Raw genomic sequence first — 19,247 nt, forward strand, 5'->3', positions numbered from 1 at the left:
GTCCAAAGCCAAAGTCCTGTTTGATCCATTTATCCAACAGGAACATGCTGAGTTTGTCAGTCTTTATACTGGTTGTCCCACTGCTGGATAAATCTCATTTTAGTATTTGACACAAACCTATGACATCTTCACAATGCAACGGGTAAATTGCAATGACTGTACAGAAGCAACATTAATATGACGTTGCAGGAATATAAATAACATAATAACATGTCTCATTTCTACTGTTAACATGGATTCTGCAAAGACAGGATTTGTGCAGCTTTGTTTGAATAAATGTGAATTTCGAGGGGAAACGACAGAAGAATTAACTCCAAACTTTCATTCAGTCCTCGGTGTTACAGATATCCACGACAAAGCCAAATTGAGACGGACTTCTAAAGGAGGCCAGAACAGGGCAGAAACCACCACATGTTTCCACATGTCCTTTTTCCCTCTGCTCTGAAGTATCCCAGTGGTCATTCACAGGCACAGCAAACACGGTTAACAAGGCTTTCAAAAACTGACCACTTCTGAGAATAAGTGAAAAAAAAAAAAAAAAAAAGCTCTTCATATAAACCTATAAACTTTCAACAAAACAAGCATGTCTTCCAAAATTATCTGTGGCGTTCAGCTATGATGTGTGCAACATTTAAAGGCCCTTTTTAAACAGTGAAAAGGAACCATAAATCAAAAGCTGTCTCTGATTCTATAATTTCCAACATTTCCAGTTGTTCTCTCATGCCTTATGTTATGCAACATCTGTTTGTATAATTCTCTCCACGTGTTTCTCACAAACACGTTCTTGGCTGACAAATCTGTGTGTATGGAAAAGAGTGGTAATCAGGCTACATGTGTGTGACTCACTGATGAACTTGTTTTGCATAGCCTCCAGCAGGGCTTGGTGGGCATCTTCAGACTGCATGGCAGCAGAGCATTCCCGTGCCAGCATGGTGCGAATCAGATGCTCCCCGCAGCCTGGCAAAAGACACAAAATGACACACATAATAAACTGAGTTAACTTTTAGAGACTTGTGGCATATCTAGACTAAACAATTTCCTCTCAAATCCAAAGCACGTGAAAGTCTTAGTTTTAAAACTTGTAAAAAATTATTTATTTCTGGTGGTAAATGCACTGTGATGGTTCTCATCTCATCACTCAGGCAGTTAGTATGGACAAACTTTCTCTGATTAGCATCATAATACGATGCTTTGATATTTAAGCCTTGTTAAAAATATATCTGGTTATTAGGTATATAATGGAAGTTATTCTAAAAATCAAAGTGATAAGTTTTTGTTTATTTAGTTCACATAAAAATAAAAATGATAATGCAATCATTTGGCATATTCTCACAAGTGTAATTAGGCAGTTTTTATTTCAGGTAATACTGAAATCGCTTCCAAAGTACAGCTGCCTTGCTCAAGGGTACACTGACAGTGATTACAAAGAGAAGGTTTTTGTTTCAGTTTTCCCTGCCTTGATCCCAGCTGGTTTTGGAGCTTTAAAACTGCCAAACACCCAGTATTAATTCCCCCTCTGTAAATCCTGTGCTGTAGCTGGCCCTCGGCACAACTGCAGGGTGTGCAGAGAGCCATACTTCTATCGTCATTACACATTTACACATCATTTTTATTTAAACAGGTTCAGAATTTCCATGTTACTGTAATATGCATTTTTAGAAACAAGATTTTCCAAGTTCGTCTAAAAAAAAAGTAACTATTTTTGATCAGATCACTGTTTAATATTTATAAAAGCAGTGTAGTGACTGCATGTACAACTAAATAGAAAAAATAATAATAATTTTAGAGTACACAGAAATAAAACTGCAGTATAGAGGTTGTTTGCTAGAAGAAAAACCTAACCCTGCTAACCCTGCTAGCTCCAATTGATTGTGGTAGCCACCTGAATCTGTCTGATGTGCTTCCTTCATGGTGCATGCGGTAAATAGTCCAAGGAGAGAAACAAAGCATTTTGTTAAGAATTCAGGGAAACCAGGAACCGTAAAAGCATGGGCAGCCTGCTCAGTCTCTCACATTACCTTCGACCACTTCCAAGTCAAAACATAGCAGGTGTGCCTTTTTATATCAGAGATAATATGCTACTTATTCCTTAAAGGGCAAACATTAAATCCAATGTATTGCTGTTTTTAAGGAAAAGACAGTTGCGGAATGCAAACTGCATGCTTACAATACAGCCTTTCTCACATGTAAAGTTTGCACGTACTGGGGAACAAGACAAGAAATCTTAAATTGTAAACAAAACACATCTGGCAAAGGCTCCTGTGAAAACCCATAAAGACTGAAGAATATGGCCTCATTGTTTCTGTAAACACAAATGAAGGCCCCATAAAAAACAGGTAACTACAACAGAACTGAATGCAGGTCAGTAACTGTGGAGAACAAACGCCCGGAGCAATTTGAAGTCCTTTTTTAAAGGCAAGTAGAAAACTGTATTGGCAAAGTGCTGTGCCCTTTGTGCTGTGTTTACCATAAACCCCCCCGAGTCTAAAGGGAACTGGATATTGTGGCAGCGCAAACACAGTTGAATTAGAACGACAGAAAGAAACCTAAAGCAGCAACTCGCCAGGAAAAAAACCCCAAAGAGACCAACAAATGTGGACACAGTATGTGACAGCCGACAGCGGCACGAGTAAACAGTAAACTTTGTGAGTTGTTGTCTCGCTGGCCACAGCAAAGTAAAGGCCAGATGAAGCAATAAAACAAAGGCACACATGAGCCGCATATTACAACACTGACTACAGTGGAAGAGGTGGGAAGGAGAGAGGGCGGGTGCGTGGACGGGCAATGTGTTGGTGTAGTGGAGGGAAGAAAGGGACATTCGGGGTGAGGATCACACTCCTTGTGTCAGAATGGAAATGATTCTTTCTGTTTCTTTTTGATGGAAACATCTTTCATGTTAGGAAATGAAAGACAGGTGTTGTACTGGAACACATATTATGCTCTCTGAACCCATACGGCTCGCTCCTTTTTTTCACTAACTTCAAAGACAAAGCCACAATATAGGAAGACGGCGTGAGAATGCACACAGCGCAAATATCAAACATACAGCCTACACTTGATCTTCTTGGATAATTAATGAACAACAGACCACTAACACAACAGTTGTCATATACTGCTTGTTTAATGTAAGAAATGCTGAACAGAGCTGCCGAAATGTATCCGGCCTATCAGCTTTAACCTACAGACGACAAGCAAATGACAGATCCTCACCAAACCAGACTGCATGAAAAAGCATAAAGTCCTTAGCATGTCTTAAAATGACTTAAATACACTTTCAGATGAACAACAACACATGAAACTTGTAAAATGTCTTTATTCATTTAACAAAAATGACGCCAAAAGCATTTGTGAAAAACTAAGTAAATTGTTACTGCTTCCATAGGAATTAAGGGAGTGTGACACCTCTATAAAAGCAAAAGTTTTGGTAGTTTGCTGGTCTGGAGCATTCAGGTGCATGTTAGCTCAGTGCCAAGGAGGAAAGACATCAGCCATTATCTTAGAGAAGCAGCTGTTGCCATTTCCAAACAATTTAAAGTCCATCATTCTACAGTGAGAAAGTTTATTCACAAGTGGAAAACATTTGTGCCGATCTTCCCAGCAAATTTACCCCAAAGTCAAAACAAACTGCAAAAAACCCCAATGAAGCTACATCTCAGACTCTACAGGCCTCGGTTAGCATATTAAATGTTAAAGTTCATGGCAATAAAATTAGGAAAAAAGCTGAACAAGAGCGGCTTTGCAGAAGAAAGTCTCTTCTCTCTAAAAAAAAACATGGCAGCACAGTTTAGGTCTGCAGAGTTGCATCTGAACAAAGACTCCTGGAACAATGTTCTTTGGACAGAACGAGACCAAGACGTCTGGACTTAATGCACAGCACCACATTTAGCAATAACCAAACGACGGTTATGATTTTGGCTATTTGCAGTCTTTGAGTCAACCATGAACTCTTCTGTATATCAAAGTATCTGGAGTCAAAGTGAGGCCATCTGTCCAACAGCTAAAACTTAACCCAAATCGGATATTGTGAGAAAACAGTGATTCCAAACACAGCAGCAAAAATCTACAACAGAATGGCTGAAAAAGAAAAGAATCAAGATGTTGCAATGGACCAGTCAAAGTCTGAACCTCAACCTGAATTAAATACTTAAAAAAACAGTGGGAATGTCTGAAAACCGTAATGAAACAACACTGACAAGAAGAGTGTCCAAAATTATTTCTACAATGATAAGAGACACTGATTAAAACAAACACAAAATGATTACTTATAAGTTATTGCTGCTAAAGGTGGTTCTACAAGATACCAAATCATTTTGTGTGCATGTGTTTTTCACACACTGCTTCTGCATTTTGGCTTCATTTTTGTTAAATAAAAAATGACCCTGTGAGTGTATGTCATGTTTGCATTTTATTTGATGATGTATTTAAATAATTTTAGACCTGATAACCTGATAACGACCAAATGATTTTTTTAAATTACATGCTGATAGAGAAAGCCTTGCAACCTCGAAAGAGCATTCATTTTCACATGACTGTTTGCGCCAACAAAAACCACAAGACAGCTAATAATTTAAGTGATTTACTCTGATTTTTTTATGGTGAAATGTTCCAGATAACTGCAGAACTATCTTAGATTTTAGGTCTTTTAGACAGCAGAAAGCATATTAGGCCATCCTGAACGACAATAATGATGTCAAGTAAAAGTCCTGTCCAGTGCTGCTCGACCACATAAGCACATTTTTGGAAACAAGAAGGTTGTGTATATGTTGCAACTTGTTTTCAAAATGGAAGGGTGGTCCTTAAAGGGAAAAATATCACTGCCCAAATAACTGTATTGCTTCAAGCCCTGAAAAGACACAGGGTTTATGATTAGGGATATATTAAAGTCAGCTTTAACTATCCTAAATAATGCTGTGTCAGGTGTTTGTAATGCCAAGTGTGGATCTTTGTTTTTTGTTTTTTTTTTGTTTTGTTTTTTTTGGGGGGGGGGGTTGCATTTGTTTTTAGTTTTATTTAGATTTTTATATTATATATGTACTCTAAGTAAAAGCTCGCAGTACATGAAATGCAAAAGTTGATACTTGATTTAACTGCCAACTATTATACCACTCAAGTTATGATCCGCATCTGGACAAGTACACTTTACAAATTCACCATTTTAACACTGCAATGCCCTACCAGCAGCTCTCCTTCAATCATATCTACAACAGGTGTCCCATGTCACAAGTCACTGGAAATCCAAAGAGCTCTGCAATGCACCTGGCGTGCAGCTGACTAACACAGAGTAGAGAAAGATGACTCAATCAGTTGAGGAAGTGACTGATGAGAAATCACTCAGCGGGAACAGTTGGAGGTCATCGGAAAGTATTATCAGGCTTTTTGAAGCCTGACTCGCTCGGACTGATTCATATCATCCTCAACAACAAAAGAGAGGCTAGTAGTGAACCCGAAACAGACAGTGGAAACAAACACACACAAATACACACAACTGTAAAAGTAGTTTACAGAGAATGTGCTGGTATACCTGAGGTACTCACTGCTGTAGAGTAAGAGTTCATATTACAGGCATTTTCAGCCCAGCAGCCACATCCATAGTGAGCAGCCTGAGAAATTAAAGACAAAAAAGACATTTTAGATTAAAAGGATTATTGCTTTTGCCTTGAAATAAGTAGAATAATCTCTTAAAGAGTAACTTTAAGTGCATCAAAATCCTTAAAGACTATAGTCTGGTTGGTTATAGCAGACTTATTTATATTTGCACATCTTTAACTGAAGCAGCATGCCAGGCTTTCTAGCTCTATTGCTCTGAGCTTCAGGTTTTCCTAACACTACAAGTGATAATTAGGTTGAGGCAGTAAATCCCACTGATTCATTCATTCTGTTCAGCCTCAACTGCTACATGGCTGTTTTTTCCCGTAAAGCTGCTTTTAATAGAAAATGACAACTTCCTTTATTTCCTCGAAGTAAAAGTTCTTCTTCAAAGAAAAGTTTTGAATTAACATTAAAAGTAGATCCCAGACCACTAGTTATTATTTTTGACCATCTCCATTAAAAAGTAACATTTCAGCTCTGTTAATTACAGCCAGCAATGGGAGAAATAAAAGAAAGGGAACCAAACTCTGGGGGTCTTTACTGGTAACCGCTGCTTCCTGAAAAAGTCCAATCTGCTGCCCTTAACCCTTCATAAGGTGCACTGATCAGTTAGACTTCTGGCCACTAGAGGGGATCAAAACTCACGTAACACACAACCCTGGCACACTGTTTTCCTCCTATGATTTTAGTGGATAGTGAGTTAACAAAGAACATACTGCAGACGCGCCACCTCTCTACTGATAACACATTTCTGGTCAAGTCTAAAAGGCCTCAAAAAGTCTTCACCTGCATCACAGAACATATGCACTCCCATCAGTTCATAGTGACGCCAAAAGGGCAGCCCAGGGTGATTTTTTTGCACTCCAACTCTATCCTTTTTGGCTTCCCTCCAAAAGCTGGGTAATTTTAAAGAGCATTTCCTTAATGGTTGCTGAGCTTTCAGTTTCATTATACCCGGATTCCCCTCCAACTATGGGGTTGGAATCTAATACAAAAACTAATACACAATTCATTTTTAGCTCTGCTTTGGTCCCCACCAAAGTTGCCAAAAAATATCTGTGTTTAGCGGTTGGATTTTTTTTTTTTTTTTTAAACTGGAGTTTTTACAAATTTCTTAACAGCTTGCAGAAAATTTGAAGCAAAAATGACCCTTTTTTTCAAGCAACACTGTTCTTCAGACAAAAAAATACATAGGCATGGAAAATTGACTGATTACAAAAAAAATTAAACAAAAACTGCAGGAAGCTCTTGAAACACAGTGATGTCGAAAAGAGGAAAAAACATCTATATGTTCACTGGCAAAACTGTAGTATTGCTCTGTTGTTGTTTTTGGACAATTAAGAACGGACCACTGGGAATAACGTGACCTAGGTAGAGAAAAACAAAGAGTGAGTTTTTTTTGGCCACAGTCAGAGGAGACATGTTCAGCACAGAGCAAAGACAGACTTTCAAAAAGAAGAACTGCATGCCAGCTGTAAAACATCGTGGTGCGAATGTGCTTTGATGCCCTTGGGACTGGACAGCTTGCAGGCATCGGTTTTACTATAAACCAGCATCGTATCAAAGAGTGCTTGAAGAAAATGTGAGGCCATCTGTTCAAAAGTTGAAGTTAAAGCAAAGCTGGCTCTTCTAACAGAATAATGATCATAAGGGGTCTAACAGATCCACTGAGAAATGGGTCAAAAAGAAGAAATAGAAGGCTATGCAATCACCATCAAAGTCCAGATTTGAATCCCAATGAATTATGAATTGGATGATTTTAAACAGGCACTACATGCAAAAAAAAAAAATATTTTTTTATAAACAAACAATAAAAACAAAATCTCTTCCAACTAAATGTTGAAAAAATTTGGTGGTAAAATTACTTAAAACAATATCAATGACCAGTGGACATTTATGGAGAATTGAAGGAGGCACACTAGCTTTGAGACCAAGGTTTACCCCTCCCCGGAAAAATGTTACATTTATTGATTTTTCAGCTTTTCAGCATTTTTTTATATTAGTATATCACCTTTATTTGAAGAAAAGAAGTCTGTATTAAAGAAAAGGAAAATGTTTGCCTGTTAAAATCAAACATGCATACGTCCATCCATTCTCTCCTGCTTAGCCTTGTCAGGGTCACAATGGGGGGTCTGGAGCCCATCCCAGCTACCATACGATGAGAGGCAGGTTACACCCTGTACAGGTCGCCAGTCTGTCGCAGGGCTAACACAAGAGACAGACAACCATTCACACTCACATTCACACCTATGGACAATTTAGAAATACCAATTAAGCTAACCCCACTAACTACATGTCTTTGGGAGGAAGCCCGAGTACCCGGACAGAACCCACGTAAACATGGGGAGAACATGCAAACTAAAAACAAACATTTCCAATAGATTTACTGACTTTCCACACATGAAACTGAAATTATCCCCAAGCCAGAGGCCCATAATTTGGAGCAAAAAAAAAAATCTCCCTCTTTTAGACGGCGATAATTTGGGTAGGGACAGACATCTTTCGAGCTTCAATTACAGGCAGCAGCATAACATTAGCATTAAATGCAAACAGCATGTAGGTGCACAGCGCACTTATTTTGTTCTCTAAATAGAGCCCTGTATGCACCAAATAGAAATGATATCTCACAATGTTGAAATATTTCACTACATAAGAAATGATGTCAACAGTAATAACTGCATCCAATATAATTTTAGTTACAATTTAATTTAGTTACATTAAACGTTTATTTAAAGAAGTTATCTGGACAAAGATATTGTAATAAAGGAAAGGGCCTCATTACCTGGCCAACCCTGCCGGGATGTTTCATAGCCAAACCTCCACTGGACACTGCTGCAGCTACATTCCCCTCCAGGTCCACAACAACAGCTCCAACTGTGTCGAGGCACCCTGAGCCATTTTCCTATATGACAGTAAAAGAAGAGTCACAAGAACTGCAAAAAAGGAACTAAGAAATTCAAAAGGACATCTTCAAATGACAATTTTAAGTAATTATATTTGGCAACAAAAAAAACATCACTTTCTGAACTTGAGATGTTAACTTTTGACTAACAATCATACTGAAGGTGAAGGAACCTCTGTATGCATCTGTTTGCTTGTACCGTCCTCACAACTATTCATTAATTCGCACCTCTTAAGTCCAGTCCTGAAGAAGTGACAGTGTCAATGAGCTGTTCTCCTATTTTTGTTAAAAACTGTTTTCTATTAGGCTTTTTTAACCACCATTTCAGTAAATATTAGCACCTTGCATGTAGGGCACGGCATAAAATGACCTAGGCTACACTTCCCTGCACATGTTGTGTTATCCACCAACCCTCGTAAACCAACAAGCGTTTAAAAAACAAATCAACAAATTTTAGCACCGCAGTAAAAGAATTAATAGAAAAAAAATGAAAATGGAATATCGCTACACTGTGCATGCTGGCAATTGTGCTAAACTCAAAGTAAATGCTATCTTTAGTGCGTAACAGCTGTCCCCTTGTCTACTTTAAAAGGGAACTGACTCCAAAATTAAGACAGCACTGCATGAAAATATGAACCACTCTTTCTTGCTCTTCACATTTCATAAAGACGTGCTGCTGTAATTCCAATCGTCTGTTTTCTTCCTTGATTGCAGTTTGCTTTGGAAGTGACTTCCTTGTGAACCATCATGAGTCAGACTGCATGATAAATGAACTTCTACAGGGTAAATGTGCAAACTGGCATTATTACACATGATCACAACCCGGCTTTTACCGGAAACTGAAGATCTTGATTACACCTTGGACTAAAAAGACAACAGTTAAAAAAAACAAAAAACAAAACAATGGATCAGCTTGTCTCCTCTGCTTTCAGCTCTCCTAAATCGCCCCTGGGACCTGAGCTCCAGAGGCCAAAAAGATCCAGGGCCAGCTATTTTCAAATGTTACAGACACCATCCTGTCATACATGATCAGTGTATTTAAACCCCACAGTAAATGACGACTGTAAAACTTGTGAACATCTTTGGAAAAATAACACTTAATCTCGCCATGAGGACACAGGTACCAACCCTGGAAAGATTTTACTGGCTGGCAAAAAGACAGAGCCATAAAGAAAAGGCCTTGCATGTAAATTAAAACCAGGCTGCAATAACATTCTTTGTTGAGATCCCTCTCTCATGAGTCATTCTTGATACATAATGTTATTTCCTATTAGCTGATTTTACATGTCAGTGGCAGAGGAAACATTAAAGATGAGGTAAAGTATATTAAAATTCTCAACATGAACCGTCCCCATCAGAGTACAAGCTATTTCCAGATCAGCTTTAACTGCACCAAATGGCCACTTATTAATCTTAAGTGTTTGCCATATGTAAGTTTTAAATAAACATATAGCAGACAGATGAAAACTGGGTGACTCAATCTTTTAACTCTAATTAAGCAAACTAGCTATTTGACATAAAAATCAATCACCGAATCAAACCTCATTTGATCACGGCTAAGTCAACAAACAGCTGGTCCTAGATGTTAGTCTTTCATTTAATGGATATATCGTTAATAAAGACGATTGATGTAACTGAACTAAATAAACCACAATAGAATTCAAAAACAGATCCAATGAAGCAAATCAGGCTGTGTCTGTTTACACGTTTTACTCCATTTAACACAAATCACATCTGAACCAAGATAAACTTTCCCACCCTCTTCTGTGCTGCTTCCTCTGCTCGTGAGTTTGGAGCAGAGGGAGTTTGCGTTTCAGCTCATCATGAGGCCACCCTTCAGCTGTGCTCCTCAGAGCCCTGAAAGTCAGCACTAACTCTCAACAATCTTTCCTGGAAATGTCCACACAGCTGTCTCGTAATGCAATTGTCTTTGATGCCCTGGGAAGAACATGAGAACTGACAAAATGTATCTTTGTGTCTTGGTTGTAAAGCTCCAAGTTCCCCTTTGTTTTTTGTTTAAAAAAAGAAGAAGAAGAAAAATCGCCATGGCTTGTGTTTGTAAGTGATTGTATCAATATTTTCAAGCCATTCCATGACTTTCCTTTTTAACTCTGTTTGATGGGATGCAGTGAATTGGATGTTTCCCCCTTTTACTGCTTTTGTGAATTGAAATTAAAATAAATATAATTCAGCTTTTTTAAACAAGGTTTTTTTATTTAAAAACATGCCTTTTAACTATCTTCAAATTTACTCCAATCTTCTTTGCAAGTTCTGTCAGGCATGAACAGCCCTTTTCAAAAACAGCCACAAATTCCCTATCGGACTGAAATCTAAGCTTTGACTCGGACGCCCCGCAACATTCGCTTTGTCTTTAAATCACTTCCATGTAGCTTTCGCAGTGTGCTTCAAGTGAGTGACTTGGTGAGAAACAGATCTTCTGCAAAGTAGTAGTTCTCTTGCAAAACTCTTTTTTAGACAACCACTTATGTTCTTCCACTTGACCTTTGAGTCTCCCACATGCCTTTGGGTAAACTTTAATTCAGACTGGCTTTGTTTGTGCTGCTGTCCCATTAGAACCTAGGCAACAGGTTCAGAGCAGTCACAGGTGTCTTGGTGGCATTTGTCTCCTCCTTGTTAATAAGTTTATGACAACACATGCCATATATCCTCCTTCTTTAACTGAACTCCTAGCATTTTCTCAGAGCTGCTTGGAGTGTTTTATTTTCATGGTGTTATTGTAGCCAGGAATGCCAATGAACCCATGCCCAGACTGTCCAGATACAGATGTCTATATACTACAATCACATGAGACACATTCACTGTACTCAGGTTACCTCCATTTAACTAATTGTGAGACTGCTAGCACCAACTGGCTGGATCTCAGTTGAAATAAGTCAGTCACTTTAAAGGGGGTGAAAATATTCAGTTATTTTACGTCATGTGTTTTTAATAAATTAAAGAGGTTTTTTTGTAAATTCTCATAAAAATCAAAAAAGCCAAATTATAATGACCATTATTCTTTTTTAAAAAAGGAACAAAAGGGGGAAAATCTAAAGAGGTAAACAGCTTTTATAGGAACTGTATATCTTAATGCATAACGTTTAATAACCTGAGTTTCTGATCACATCAATCACCACCAAAAACACAGACCAAGTGGAGTCATCATATGTGGAGTCATGCTGATTTCTAAGTAAACCATTTAAGACTCATACTTTCTGCTGATATAATAATCACATGCACTTTTTCTTGTCGTTTCTGCCCTTTCTGACCTTTGGTAGTCTGAAGTTTTGGGTTTATCACATTAAGTTTCTTTCCAGCACACAGTCCGAGTACTGCTTGCTTTGTTCAATACTACAAACAGTTCCAAGTATATTGATTAGATGTTGCCTTTATAAGTTTATTTTCCAGCTCTATCTGCTACATTTTAAAAAACTGTCTTATAAAATGACTTATTCAGAAGAAATTTGGTGGATATGTGGCTGTTTTCCCACTTTTGAAAGCTTCTATTTTGTTAAACTACTACTTTTCTCTTACTTTGCCTTCTGTTCCTTCCTGCCAAGCACTTTGAAACTGTTAGTGCTAAAGTCTGTATAACCTTTTTATTATAATGAATGCTACTTGTTCAGAGCATTTTGTTTGACATAAATGGTAAAAGAGTCAAATCTGTGGAATGAAGAAAAGACAATTTGATTGCTGAGAGAAAAACTACCTGAATAACAGCAGACTATCCATTCTGACTGTTAGAATGGATATAACACAGCTGAGAAAGAATATACTTACTACTGTTAAAATTTTAACTGACAACATATCACTCACATTTTCACTTGATTGTCGTCTTTTCTTTGTCTGATTATGTCCTGTGTCCATTTTCTCTGCCAGCTCCATCTTTCGCTTGTTCCTCTTGTATGCAGATAAACTGAACTCTGGGTGTGACAAAATAGGTTTTTTTGCCTGCATCCACAGAAATTCAACCATGTTTTTCTAGATATTTTTAAATGAAAGTATTTCGGGGTCACTTTTACAACTGCGGTTAATTCACGTCTTGGATAATTTATGTTTGCGAATCAGTGCAAAAGTACTCACTGGTGGCCATTTTATCTGAAGGGCATGGCGGTATTCCATGGCTAACAGCCCAATCATGTGCTCCCCGCCCCACTAAAAAGCTGAGAAAACAACAATTAAATTAGGGGTGGACACCATCACATTAACGCAAAGTTATTCATTAACCGCAATAATCACCAGGGTGGTATTCTGCCAGCTGAAAGTTTCCCTTTCTGTGCTTCACTCAGCAGACGGTTTGCAACCATTACTGGGTTCTTTATACCTGAAAGAAGAAGAATTATTACAGGGCTTGCAGTTCACAGTAAGTGACGGTATTACTGTGTGAAGAAATCAAGACACCATGACCCTTGAGGCAAATCAATAAAAAGACTAAACAGATTAGAAGATGAATATATACATTTTTACTTTGTAACATATTTTTGTTTTTGTTAGTAATTGTCACACATGTAGAGCTATGAATTCTGAATCTCTTTCAGCCTATTTAAACTCATTTTTCAGAATCCTGAGACTTTATGAAAAGCACATGTTGGCTAGCTAAGCCAAATGCTTAACATCATGCAGACCTGGCTAAAAAAAACAAAACAATCTGTTGTATTTTGGACTGCATGGTAAGTGTCAGTTTTCACACCTTATCTGTTGTTTGGAGTTCTTGCAAAAACAGAAAAAAAGAAGAAAAAAAAAGCATTTGCTGAAAGCCTTAAAGAAAAACACAAAATACAGTGATTGTATTAACATTTACATATTAAAAACACTTCCTGGTTGTCCTTCATCTAAAAACAATTAGGTGATCCCACACTGGAATGATTAATGGTGCCAGCTGTTTTTAAATAGTAGAAAAGTCTGTCAGGAAAATATGACCTAAATTCTTGTCTTACTGTCAATATGTCCAGGTGACTGAAGTGCATGTAGCACAATAATGTATGAGTATTATGCAAGTGTCACCACACATGTAGTAACTCACCACTAAGAGCTCCTACAGCGCCAAAATGCAGAGACTTTCCATCCATGATACTTGCATCACACTCAATTTCCCCGGACAAATTAAGGTTGGAGCCCATGCCAGCATTTGTAAAAGGAGAGTCCTGAGGACAATTAAAAGAACAGAGTCCAGAATAAGACAGTGCCTGTCATGAACCATGTTGTCAGTGTTAATATGATGAAGGAAAAACATTTTTTTTAATTTTAACCACAAAAGAAAGCTTCATTCTTTGTTTTTTTTATGATCTTCAGTTGGTCATGGTAAGTCTATGTCACTTTGTCAAATCGTTCAGTTTCAGCATGTTTACCACAGAGAAGGTTAGGCAACAACACTTACAAACACACGGATACTTTCAAAACAGATCTACTAAAGGAAAACCGCTACAATGATCAACCAAAACCCAACAATCAAAAAAAGATAATTAGCACCACTTTGAGTGTTATGAACCAAAAACCGCTGTTGTGAAACTTCTTTCTGTAACACAATAGCAATCAGACCCTGGAACACGCACACTGTTATTACTCTGCTGACTGTACATTTTGTGAAATTCTGGGGAAATGACAATGATAACAATTTTAAGACGCAAACACTGAAAGCAAACCCCCGTATTTTTTCATACCATCCAATTATGATATTTGTTTTTGAGGCCAATTCAGTGATTTCATTCTAGATTTAGTTCTTAATTGCCTGCTTTCTAAGGAATTTCTCATGTATTCAGATTCGCAAACACAGAAGGGTACGTCTATCTCAGCTAGCATGGAGAACTTGCAAAAAATAATTTTTTAAATCAGAAAATAATAAGTATGTAATGTGAAATATGGACACATCAAGAGGAAAGTGCTTCATTAAGAGTCAGCTCATTTGGCCAAAGGACTGATGAGCTTATGCCGTGGCAAGATGGCCATTATCAATCTTTCTATTCACAATTCACAAGAATCGCTACTCCTTTTACAGTATTGGTCAGAACTTGCACACAGTGGGTCTTCATCCAAACTGGACTCGAGGTTAAGTCCAGCAATTTGTAACTGCTGTTTCTGTCTTATGATGCACAGAAACTCTTCAAATAAACCATTCCTTTGCAAATGATCAGTTAACTGTTTGACAACTGCTCTTTCAAGATTTTTTTTAAATAAAAGGAAGGTTAGAAAGCAGCCTATAATTTGCTAAGAGAGCTAAAGTAATAACTTCAACTATTGTTGCCTTAAAAGTCTATAGTTCAGTTCTTAAATATGTTTATTCCAGACAGGCTGTGCTCAATTTTTAGAGTAAGTTTAACAAATAAATAATGCAAAATAAAAATACAGTTTTTAATATTTTGCCAATTATTCAAAAACAGTCAGTACAGTTTGTGTAGCCACACTTCATTTCTATAGAAGAGCTGCTCTGAGCCTTAAAAGCACTCACTCTGTAAGACTCTCTTTCACTGAAGCTGCAATCAAAGGCTTTCAAATGGATGTGAGAAAGGCCCAAAAGACCATTATTTGAATGCATATAATGTATATTTATTAAGCTATATACCATTCTGCTTATTTTAGCTTTCTGTTTTACTTCTTTAAAAAAAAAAGCTCTTCTCCAAGTATATCTTAACTTCATCTTAATGGAGGATTGCCATAGCCAGCAAAGATTATGGTCATCTTGAATAATGCAAACTTGTATTACTGTTTAAAGAAAGTATTATCCAGACACTGGCAGTAAGACTGGGGGTTTTATTTTTAGTCCCTATTCAACACGAAAAGGTCCAATTAGCTCATCCTCAATGGTAGCAGTTCATACCAGCACACTTTACGCTTTAAAGTGCTGCCCTGCGCCTATTAGTGATCCAAACTAGAGCCCATCCGTCTGGTTCATCAAGACTCACTTTCTTGCCATCTGACCATAAAATCTTTAAAAAGAAAATCTGTTGTTGGGTATTTCTTGGCCAGATCTTACTAGTGTACTTTAAGTTACGAAATTTATTTAGTGGCAGTTGTGTTTCACCCTTCTTTCTTTGGCCACGTCTCCAAACACTAGAAACTTTGTACTTTCTCAACACTCCAGGGAGGGTATATTTCAAGAGTACGGTGGCAGTCAAATAGGTTCCCAGTGGACTTATTTAAAATTTGTCTTCTCCTTCCATTTTCTTGACACTGTTGTTAGTCTCAATAAACATTTATTTGTGCAGTAAATAGTCAATCAATAGTCTGACTATTTCAAGAACCTGAAAGGCAAAGCATTCCAGTGATCTGGGATTTCAAAATTAACTTGTTTGTAAGATGTATCTGGGGGATAAAATACTTGTAGATCTGGTGTAACCGAAAACTGTGTCAATATAAGTTGATTTTCTATAATCTGGATCAGAACCAACCAACCTCAAGTTCAACTAGTGCTGCAGCCACTGCCTCCACGGCAAGTGCCCCAGCTTTGAGCTGGTCGACAGCCTGCAAAAGAAAGAAACAGGTTTATAGTGAAAAACAGTAAATATACAACTGAACTCAGTACATATGAACAATAATGTCAGTTATTTATATGAGCAAGACATTTTTTAATATCCCTGAAGCACCCAACTTAAACCAATTATCAAAGACACTTTGAATATAACCTAAAGAGATACAAAAAAAAAACCTACATTAACAGGTTTAGGTAAAAAGAGGCATAAAGGATGTAAACATTAGATTAAAAAGACTCACAACTTGTCTCACAGTCACATTGCTTCAAAACTGGCAAAATTATGGTTTTGCAATTAATATTTTACTACTTAAAGAAACTATTAGGAATTTCATAATGGAAAAACACTGGCGACCACCAGCACTAACCCCCATAGTCCTAGTAGACACACCTATGGGATCGATTTCAAAACTCTACATCGTCTTGTTCTTACGTTTTGGCATTCAGATGTTTTTCAGAAAACTTAACCTCTGACCCCTGACCTTGAGGTCAAGTTCACTGAGATTCAAATTCATCTGAAATTTTTAGTAGATAAGTCCACTCACCTGCCCGGTGAGATAATGACAATACTGCACAGGCCTGAGGGCTAAAAACTGCAGGCACATTATAACACATCACTCTTTGTAATCTAAGTCTGTGTGTGACAATGTCTCTCTCTCACTTGACACATCATTTTCGTTTGATGAAGAATGCGTTTGATTAGATAAATGCTGTTTTTCACTTTGCCCCCATAAAATCAATCAAAAGATACACATCTGTCTGTGTACGAGAGGAAAAGGACACAGACAGAATGCTAAAATCTTTTTACAAGGAAAGAAATTATCGTTGGCATGCAAGCAAAAGACTCATTTTCAAAGGGAACTGTTTCTGCATCCTGTTGAAACAAGACAGAGCTTATTATGCATCTACCGCTTTATTGTATTGCTTTGTTGTAACAGTGCTGGAAATAACCTGGGGCTCAATATTAAGGATGGAAGCACAATAAATGAAACTCAACATAAGTAAAAGAGGGTGCTTTAGAATGCAAAACAACAAAGGCTTTCCCACTGTAAAATGAAATTAACACAGGCAAATAAAAACTGGAATGATTCTGTATGAGTACTACAGTCAAAACACAGAAAAATATGCAGAGACAGGTGCTCTCAGAGACTCCCCATCTGACCAGAGAGAAACTGAGCAAACAAAAACTCCCAATAACTTGATTTTTAGGCTGAAATGCTAAAGGCTTGGTAAACAATCTCAAACAGAAAAAACTAAGTTTATCTCTGTATAAAGTAAAGCAAGAGCAGAAAACCAGTAGTAAAAAAATTTGACTCTAAGGTGTCAACAACATGTCAATACCAACATATTTATTTACAGTTTAAAGTAAATGTACATGCAAATTAAGTAAATCTTTACAAAAAAGCTACCACCAATTATGGTCCATGTTGAGGTTATCTGTGATCAGCTAGTATTTTGCAGAATAGTGCCAAGTTATTTAGACAGAAGAAATACATTTACTAACATTAAAATAAAAATGAACTGATTATGGGCAGCATAGCAAGTTTGCTACAGTTTGCAGTTTGCTATAGCAGGCCTAAAGGTAAACTTACTCGCTGGCAGGCTCTTTTGCACACATGCTTGTACTCCTTGGCCTTAGATTCTGAATGGTATCCTGCACCTAAAAGTAAATTATTTAAAAAAAGAACAAAAGAGGCTTTAAAAATACCATAGATGACCCCCTAAAGACAGGAAATACTTTTGAGTATTGAGCAGGTGTTTTGTGAATATCATACAACATATTATACTTGTATTTATATTTGTGCTTGATTCTGCCTACTAATTATGGTGTGTATAGTTACCTGCATGCACTAAAACAAAGCCACCAACACCATTTGGCTTTTGACTCTTGCTTGATTCCTGTTTTTTGGCCCATGAGTTGGTCAGTGGAGAGGAGGGCTGCTTCTCTTCAGCAGAATTCATTAGACTTTCCATAACCCCCGCATAATTTGTCAAGCCTATCATTGCCTATCACACAGTGGTAAGAAAATCATTTTCATCGCATACCTGGGAGAGGAAAAGAAATACAGACGTTGTCATTTCTGTCTAATAAGACACTGTGGAAAAGAGCCTCTTGTATACCAGCAAAGTAGCTCTAAACTACACAGATTTCCCATTGACTTAAAACTATAATTTCACGTGCACTGTATTCTTTTTAATGTTACTGTCTGCACATTTACAAAAACCAATCAACTTCGGTGATCATTCTGAATTGTCAGGGGCCAGAGGTGGGTAAAAAAACACATTTCATGCACCCATTCTCAGCCATGACATCACTCATCTCGTTAACGTCAGTTCACGTTATCAGTAACTTTCAAAACAGTCGTTTCACTTAATGCAAAGCATGCCACTTTATGATTTGCGTTGTTTTATAATAAAGATGCGTTATTCCGTTTGTGTTACGTGCACGGTTGATAAGAAGGACACTGCAGACAAATGAAGACAAATAAGTTACTTCGAGTCAAGCTAGCAGTCTTGTGTTTTGCTTGTTAGCTCGCTAACACATCAACAAAACAATCCCGACTTACAACGTCCCCTTCTTTCCTGTAAGCGACACGACTGTCTGCTAACCACGACGTTCACCTGGCATATGTCTTACAGGCAAAAGCGTAGCATGAATTAAACTGAGACAAACTTTACTGTCACACAGTTTCACTCTGTGCTATCCACGGGTAGCTAGTTAGCTAAAGGATACACAAGTACTTCCTGGTTCAGATACACGTTGCTAAGGAAGTACGTTCAGCGCAAACATTGGTACACGTGGATGAGACTCACTTTTAGAGGAATAAAGAGTAAACGCTGGTACAGATGTTGTCAACTTTATGACAACTTTAAAATAAAGGAAAATAAGGTCACGCAAAACGAAAGCATCATCGCTGAATATTTTTTTTAAATTAATTTGACGTCAATATTTTTATCATTTCAAAAGCAAGAGCAATTTCACTTCATTTTGTCTGTCATGCGATTCAGAAACTTCTATTAAAACTAATTAAAGTTCTCGCATGCTTTAACGTCCGCAACCTATGGTTATCTGCCATTCACTCAACTGATTAGTTTTCATGTATTATTATTATTGTTGTTTTTGTTGTTATTTGCCCATGTTATGTGCTTTTTCAGAACCTACCACTTCAGCAATACATAGATGAAGGAACTCTGTTATATCTATGAGTGCTTACTTGAAAAATCATCGGATTTCCTTTAATTACAATACTGCAGAGCGTCTGGTTAAGGAAGAAGTTCATAACAATGTTT

At 37.4% G+C, this 19,247-nt stretch overlaps 1 protein-coding gene across 1 annotated transcript in view; it reads right to left on the reverse strand.

Moving 5' to 3' along the window:
* Positions 1-18,710, reverse strand: part of tasp1 (taspase, threonine aspartase, 1) — a 30,601-nt gene extending 11,891 nt beyond the window's left edge. The window contains exons 1-11 of the mRNA XM_031737614.2: positions 18,524-18,710; positions 17,798-18,002; positions 17,549-17,616; positions 15,881-15,949; positions 13,515-13,635; positions 12,731-12,815; positions 12,575-12,654; positions 12,308-12,414; positions 8,372-8,491; positions 5,522-5,600; positions 847-957 (exon numbers count right to left, since the gene is read on the reverse strand). Of these exons, the coding sequence (XP_031593474.1) occupies positions 847-957; positions 5,522-5,600; positions 8,372-8,491; positions 12,308-12,414; positions 12,575-12,654; positions 12,731-12,815; positions 13,515-13,635; positions 15,881-15,949; positions 17,549-17,616; positions 17,798-17,960 (1,003 nt within the window). The 5' untranslated portion in view covers positions 17,961-18,002; positions 18,524-18,710. The remainder of the gene's footprint in view (positions 1-846; positions 958-5,521; positions 5,601-8,371; positions 8,492-12,307; positions 12,415-12,574; positions 12,655-12,730; positions 12,816-13,514; positions 13,636-15,880; positions 15,950-17,548; positions 17,617-17,797; positions 18,003-18,523) is intronic.
* Between the last annotated feature and the right edge of the window lie 537 nt (positions 18,711-19,247).

The sequence above is a fragment of the Oreochromis aureus genome, linkage group 13 (genome assembly GCF_013358895.1).
Source record: "Oreochromis aureus strain Israel breed Guangdong linkage group 13, ZZ_aureus, whole genome shotgun sequence".
Taxonomy (NCBI): Eukaryota; Metazoa; Chordata; class Actinopteri; order Cichliformes; family Cichlidae; genus Oreochromis; species Oreochromis aureus.